The 7,355-nt window shown below is 58.9% G+C and overlaps 1 protein-coding gene across 3 annotated transcripts in view; it reads right to left on the reverse strand.

Moving 5' to 3' along the window:
- The window catches only part of CTDP1 (CTD phosphatase subunit 1), a 40,390-nt gene extending 36,425 nt beyond the window's left edge, over positions 1–3,965 (reverse strand). Inside the window, exon 1 of one of the 3 annotated variants that reach the window (XR_013995252.1) lies at positions 3,493–3,945. Coding sequence is in view for 1 of the 3 variants with exons in the window: in XM_081078274.1 (XP_080934400.1) it covers positions 3,493–3,797 (305 nt within the window). In the remaining 2 variants the exon portion in view is untranslated. Of the gene's footprint in view, positions 1–3,492 lie in introns of all 3 variants that reach the window. The other 2 variants (XM_081078275.1, XM_081078274.1) reach the window with 2 other exon arrangements.
- Between the last annotated feature and the right edge of the window lie 3,390 nt (positions 3,966–7,355).

Genomic DNA, 7,355 nt, shown 5'->3' on the forward strand with positions numbered 1-7,355 from the left:
TCTGTGAGCTGGGGCCCCTCCTCGCAACACAAGGCGCGAAACACAGGGACCCTCGCTGAGGTCAGAGAGCCAGTCCACCAGTCAGTGCTCCATGCACAGGGGAGGTCTCGCACCCCCTTCCTTACCCATTTCTATCCTAGAGGCTCTGGACAGCCACTGATTTTCATGGTGGACAGAGCTACCAACTGGGTACCCCAAAGTGGACAGGGGCAACAGGCCCCTTCTCACAAGGGCCTCTCTCTTCCCCTCCCTTCTGTCCTTACTGCTCACAACCAGTCAATCGGGGCGCCCTGACTGGGCCCAGGCCTAACGACCCACTGTATGTCTGCAGCCCCAAACCTCCACCCAGAAGTCTGCCCCAATTTCCCGTCTTAAATAAACAACAAGAGGAACGGCCCAGCCTGCACTGGACCCCGCATGGCTGCTCGGAATGACCTGCGCGTGAAGCCTGGCCAAGGACGCCTTCTTGCTTGGGCTCCCGCCTGCCCCGGTTTGCTGCCCACCCGGGCACCCGGCATCGCTCCCGCTCCTCACTGCTGAGTCCTGTGCCTTTGCTTTCCAGAGCTGGCGGGTCCGGCGTTGGGACCCTGGCCCAGCTGCCCTCTCCTTTCGCGTGGCTCCACGCTGCAGCCACGGGGCCCTGGGACCTCCCATGCAGTGCCGTCCTCCCAGTCACCCATGCTCGCCCAGCCCACAGGAACGCCTGCACACAATCCTCCAACCCCACGCCACCCTCCACGCCCAGGCCCTGCAGCTGGCCCTCCCACGGACACCCCACAGCTCTGTGCACAGCTCACCGTCCATGGGCCCCACCTGCCTTTCCAGAGCCCCTTACGGACACTGTGTCACTCAGGCTCCATCGACACTGGGGTACCTCCCTTGCCTGTCTTGCCCTCCCGCACCGAAAGGCGAAAGAAATTGCGAATACATGGGCTGTTAGCAAAAGAACCAGAGAGACCTTTTCTGCACGGCCCACCGAGCCAGTTCCTGGAGCAGCTCGGGGAGGATGGCAGGAGGGGCCTGGGGCCCAGAGCTGGACTGGGACGCGCAGGCACACAGATGGCCCTGCCCAAGCACAGCCGTGACGTAGTGACGTCACCAGACTCAGCCATGTGCGCCCTCCACCCCCACTCACTGACACTTGTGAGGTCCTGGGCACAGCACCCATAACTATCCAGACCACATTTAAAAAGGGGGAAAAAGCTTGTACGTTCTATCTCAATTCAAGTATGATTCAGAATGCCTTGCAAGGACAGAGCTGACTGCCACACGATCCCAGCACACTTCTTCTGCAGCTTCGCGCAGGCTAAAAACATTCTCAAAAAGAGAAAAGATGGAATGGCCAAGAGAGAAAAGGTAATCAGAAAAGACATGAGAGCCACGTCCTTTCTGAGTGTGCTGTTTCAGCTTCCTCTCTGCAGATACTGACAGAGGGGTTCAGGTACCCAGAGGATCTCAGTGCCTCTTCTGTCAACCCACCAGACAGCATCACCACACCTGAAAGGGAGTGGTGCCCCGAGCCCAAAAATACCTCGCTTTAGCCAAGGAGACCAGCCCGGACATCGAGTCAGTCACCAATAAATGTTAACTTTTATGCTTGGTCCTTGAAGGAAATCCATAGGCAAATCATGAAATGAGCTTTTCAAACAAGTTATTTCCCCCCAAATACACAAGTACCAAACTGTCCCGCTATGTCTGTCTTCACTAGCTTTCGTGTCTGCTGTAATGGGGAGGTCTGAGGGCCACAGCAGTAAGGGAAGTGTTGGGGCTGGGTACCCTGAACTCTGCTAGGGAGCGGTCACTGTTAAACAGTAGGCCGGGTGGGCCCCACCTCCCTCTTCCTCGAACATATCAGGGATCTGTGCTGACCGTGAAGTGTCTGCGGATAGGGGCGTACTGGGAAAAGGAACTCAGCGCACACGGCTGTCTCTAAACGCCATTCTCCACCACAAGGAAACAGCACTTCTAGGTCTAATGGCTGGTTCCAGGGTGGAGACTGCGAGAGCTAGAGCCTAACTAAATACTACTGAGTCAGAAAGCAGGGTGGTGCTCCGACACGGGGCCTTGTCGGAGGAGGCAGCTTGAAGGGGCTCCCACTGAACAATGGTGGGATAATGTGAACATTAAACCAAATAATAGTAACATACCCCGCTGAATAAAAGCCCGTAAGTCCTCACTGAGAAACTGTACAGTAGAAAGCCACCATTCCTAAGTTTCTAGAACTGTCCACTGCTGAAAGTGAGCCCCGCCCGGGTGGCCAGGATGCCTCCTGCTGATGGCAGTGACCACGAACAACTCCGCCAGGGGTGCCGGGCTCTGCGTGGGAGCAGCACATGCTCGCTCACACCTACCTTCTAGGAGAAACGCTGTCAGTCACCAAACTCTCAAAGAGCCCGTGATGGGCCCCTGCAGTGGGCACCCCAAGGCTCAGACTCTGAAACACCGAAAGCAGCAGTGACTCCCAGCTGGGAACCTGTCATCACACTGGGTACCCAGCGGACTGGCAGACAATGGACTGACTGGTCACCTGCATGTGCTTGGCCGGCTGATGCGCTCGCAGCACTGCGTGTGGAGCTGCCCATGGACTAGCTTGTCTGGGCCCCGGTGGCCTTCTCTGTACAACCAGAGGGGCAGAGCGGCACAGAGAAGCCTCTTCACCTGTGGGGTTTTCTACACGCTGATACAGCAGCACGGGCTTCATGTCCACCATTCACAGGCTGGCGGGTTTACAGGCCGCTTAGCGCCCAAGAAGGTCAGGTAAGACGTGACTTCGAAGTCATGATGACAGCACGCGTGTGTCACCCAGAGCACAGGGCCCCTCCCTTCTAAAGGAAGCCAGGCAGACGGCTGCCGTGGGTGCAGCACCCAGGCGGCACCCATCGCACCCACCGCATCCACTGGGCGGGCGTGGGCGCCTGAGCTGACGGCCAGGGACCGTCCTCCGAGGGATGAGTGGGAGCGTGGACGCAGGGTGGGGCTCCCCGGGCCGGGCCGGAGGCCGGTCCTATGCCATCCTGCCCTGGTCATGGGCTTCCGGGCGGGGAGACGCTCGAGGGATGGAGGGTGAGAGCGGGCCACGGAGAGGAGCCGGGACCAGCCGGCGGCACCGGCACAGGAACGCCGGGCTCGGCGGGCGCGCAGGGACGCTGCCGGCGCTGGCTGCCTGCTCCCGACACGGGACACGCCGACGCCAGAGCAGCAGCCCGGCGAACTCGGACGGGAAGCGAGCACCGGGGCCGGAGAGGCCTGGAAGGACCGCAGGCAGCGCCCGCCCCGCTGACGGCGTCCCGCGCTGCGCCGCCCCCCGCCGTGTTCCGAGCGCGCCGGCCCGGGCGCCAAGGCAGAGCCCCGGGGAGGGGCGCGGTGACACCCGGGACTCGACACCCCACCCCGGGAGACGGCTCACGGGCAGCGGCGCGGCTGCGGGCGTCCTCCGTGCAAGGCCCCGGCCCCGCCCCGGCCCTGCCCCCGCCGCCCCGCCGCCCCACTCACCCGGGAGCCACCACCTGGCCCGGGGGCGCGCACAGCTCCCGCACCACGCCGGCGCGCTCCGACCTCAGCCGGCGCTCGGCGCGCACGCAGCCGCCCGAGCCGGCGCGCGGAGGGGCTGGTCCGGAGGGCTGCGCGGAGGCGGCGGCCTCGCACACGGCCAGCACCGAGCCGATGCGCACGGTTGCGCCCGCCGCCACCCTCCATTCGAGCAGACGCAGCGGCCCGGGGCCCGGGCAGCGCACCTCGGCCACGGCCGCCGGCGGGACGCCCTCGGCGGGAACGCGGCCGGCGGGCGGCGCCTCCATCCCGGCCAGGGAGTCGCTGGGGAAGCGCGGCGGGCGGGCGCTCAGGCACCGGGGCCCATGGCCGGCGGGCGGGCGACCCCGGCCCAGGCGGAGGCGGCGGCTGCGCGACGACTCCCACTCCGACACCGGCTTCCACCCGCCGCCCCGGTCCGCGCCGACTTCCGGGACGACGCGTGACGTCACGTACGTCGCGAGCGTGCGTGCGCCGTGCGGCCCGCGTGTAAACAAGTCCGCACCGTGCTCGAGAGTGGCTGCGCCCGCCGCAGGTGCCGTAGGCGCCATAGTACCAAGCCCGCGGGGCTGGGCCCGCGGGGACAGTGTCCCTACGCCGTTTACCCCGTGAGTACAGGTTACCGGCACGCAACGCTCGCTAATGTCCCACCACCCCGTTTATGCGCTGAGGCCCGGACGTTGTTAAATTATGAGTCCCGCCATGCACCGCGCGCTGCCACACCAGGAATCCCCGTCAGGCTCTGCGACTCCCGGCATACAACGCGGGCCGCCGGCCGACATTCCCCTCGCGCGCGAAGGCGGTCGTCACGAGAACTACGAGTCCCGGCATGCAACTCGGGACGCTGAGCGGCAGTCCCGTCACGTGTTGAGACCCGGTGTCATTGGTTTGCCCAGCGGGCGTCGCGGAGCGGCGGTCCCCGCCTGCGGGTGCCCAGGCGGGGTCAGAGGGCGATGCTCGCCGGGCCCTGCGCCTCGCCCAGGTTGTGTGTTTGGCGGTGTTCTCGGATCGGGCCCTGCCTCTCGCCCTGAGCCGCAGTCCTGCGGGGGCCGCGCGCGGCGATACCTCGGCGCTGTCGCCGCCTCCGAGTGCGGGGCAGTTTCTGGAAGTGGCGTCCTTGGTTCCTCGAAGGGCCTTCCTCACGACCAGTGAAGACCCGCACGCCCCCTTGCCCCCGCCCCCGGGCAGTGTGGACGGAGCACCTGCCCCAGCGACAGAGCGTCAGACGCAGGAGGCACAGGGCGACAGTGACAGGGAGGCGGGCACGCGCACAGTGGGCCTGGTGCCCTTCACGCCCAGCGTCGGCGTCGGCACCGCCGCCGGGTGGAAGGTCGGCCAGGACGGGGCGCACTGCCGGCCGGGACGCCGGGGCCGGGACGCCGGGGCCGGGACGCCGGGGCCGGGACGCCGGGGCCGGGACGCCGCGGTCCTCCGAGCGGCACGCGCCCCTGCGCCCGGCCTCCGGTGCGACTCTGTCCAGGGCGGCCGAGCGCCGGCGCAGGAAACAGTCCTCGGAGGTGGAAAAGGCTGAAACCGCACCAAGCCTGTCTCGGAGCACCGTGGAATTAAGTGAGAAACCCGCGTGGGAGCGTTACAGCCGGTGGAAGCTAAACAGTAGTCCTAAGTAACCGATGTATCAGGAAATCGGAGCAGCAAAACGTTTATGATTGAAAGTAATCAGAAGTGTACTACGCCTTGTGTGCTACCCCTAATGCAATGCTTAGAAATACGTGGCTAAAATAGCTAATATATTAAAGAGAACAAATATTCATAATCTAGCCTTTGTCCATAAGAAATCAGAAAAAGAACAAGCGAAACCCAAAACAAACAGAGAAGAAATGATTAAAGCAGAAATAAAATAAATAGAAAAACAGTAGAGGAAATCTACAAAACCAAAAGTTGGTTCTTTGAAAAGATTAAAAAAAAATTGACAAAGTTTTAGCTGGATTGATCAGGAAATAGCACTACCGACCTCGCAAAAAACAAAAAAGATTCTAAGGGAATAATATGAACAACTGTATGCCAACAAGTTAGATAACTTAGGTGAAATGCATAAAAAATTCCTAGAAAAACAAACATACAGAAATGGAAGAAATAGAAAATAGGAGTAAGCCTACAACATGTGAATAGAACTAATCTCACTTATTTTCTGTGAGTGTTAAAAAAAGGCCTCATGGACTTCAGAGCTTCCGAAGAGGGTGTTCAACATCAACACTGTTTTTTCCCCACCTGCGTTACCGGGGGCTTTACCTGCGGTCCTCCCGTACAGCCTTCTCCAGAAGCTCCTTTCCAAGCCCAGGTCTTCAGGCCTGGCTGGTGTTAAAGGAAGGCACACTCCCCAGCTAGATGGAGCTATTGCTGATTCTTCCTCTGGTTATCCAAGAAGCAAGTCCACCTCACTTAAAGGAGCTTCCTTTTTCTGGAATTAATACAGTCTATCCCTTCTGGTGAAAGCATATTTTCTGTTAAAGTGATTTTGACCCTGTTCCTTAGAAAACAGCACCACAATTTTCATGTTTTTGCCACGAGGTGGTTGGCGCTTTCCAACCCCTGTATGCTTGAGCCACACGGTGACTATAATGTTACCTACCTTGCAGTGGTGGCATTTCATTTTTTTGTGATGCTTGAATCCTTTTCCTGACAAAAGGAGATGACCTCAGTCCCTGTCACCACCCCCAGGTCACTCGAGCTGTCACAAAACATGCTTTTTTTCAGATTTAGCGGCAGTTGCAAGTTCTCAGCTGCTGCCCTCCCGAAACTTACCCTGAACAGTCATGGAAGCCTCAGGAGGCCATTCTGCTGTGCTCCAAAAAGCCTTCTTGCCGCCTCTCGAGTGCTGTGCCAAGGAGCGTCTCAGGACTCACTCCTTGGTGTCCCTCCTTCTCTTCTGCACAGGCCCGCCAGGCCCAGTGCCCTCACCAGAACTTACACAAAAACACAAAATACAGCTATTAAGATGGTTTGTATTATTAGTATGCCAGACTTCATGCATAGAAGAAGCATAGACAGAGAACACCTCGACCTTTCTCCTATGGGCACACACGTTGAAGGGCTGATCACCTCAATACAATCAAGAATTGATTTTGTCAGGGCTGTGCTGGAGTCTAAGGTTTGACTCAGTCCAGTTTTGGCATCAAATATCTCAAAAGCGAGACTTCCTGTGTGTAATAGCAGGCCCTTTTGCTGGTGGGAATTTATTCATTCATAGTTACCCCAAACTGTACGTTTCACACTGTCTCGAAAGCCTGGCCACAACCTTACCCCCACATGCTTCCTCAGCACTAAGCAAATGTCCTGGGAGGAAAACCACCTGTGTATATGGGGCTCCTTTTCTCCAGCCCATCACACAAGCCAACACAGAGGACTTATCTCCCCTTTGGCCAAATCTCTCCATCTGTGTCAAGCTGGAGCTCAGACTCTGCCCATACTCAGCGAATGGCTGGGAGAAGAAAAGGTCCACTGATGGCAGTTTACCCAGGGACAGCTCTTCTCTCTCTGGGATTTTCTTTCTTTTCATCCTCTTATTCTCCAGAGCGCCTTGATGTCTTCTAAAACATGATATCTGCAATTATTCATTTTCCCGTGTTATTGCAGGAAAATGTTATTGCAGGATACCTGAGGAAGAAGACAGCGAGTGGGGTTTTGACACGAGGTAAAGAGGAAATGGGCATTCCGGGCATAAGACCCATCATGGGTGAGGTTCTGGGTGGGGGTTCCTTTAATAAGAGTCCTTTGTGGCCAGAACCCAAAGAACTGGAATGTGAAAAATGACACATGCCACAGTCCCATCCCTCAAAATTCTGACTTAATTAGTTTGGGATGGGATC

Source organism: Rhinolophus hipposideros (genome assembly GCF_964194185.1).
Source record: "Rhinolophus hipposideros genome assembly, chromosome: 17".
In the NCBI taxonomy this organism is placed as follows: Eukaryota; Metazoa; Chordata; class Mammalia; order Chiroptera; family Rhinolophidae; genus Rhinolophus; species Rhinolophus hipposideros.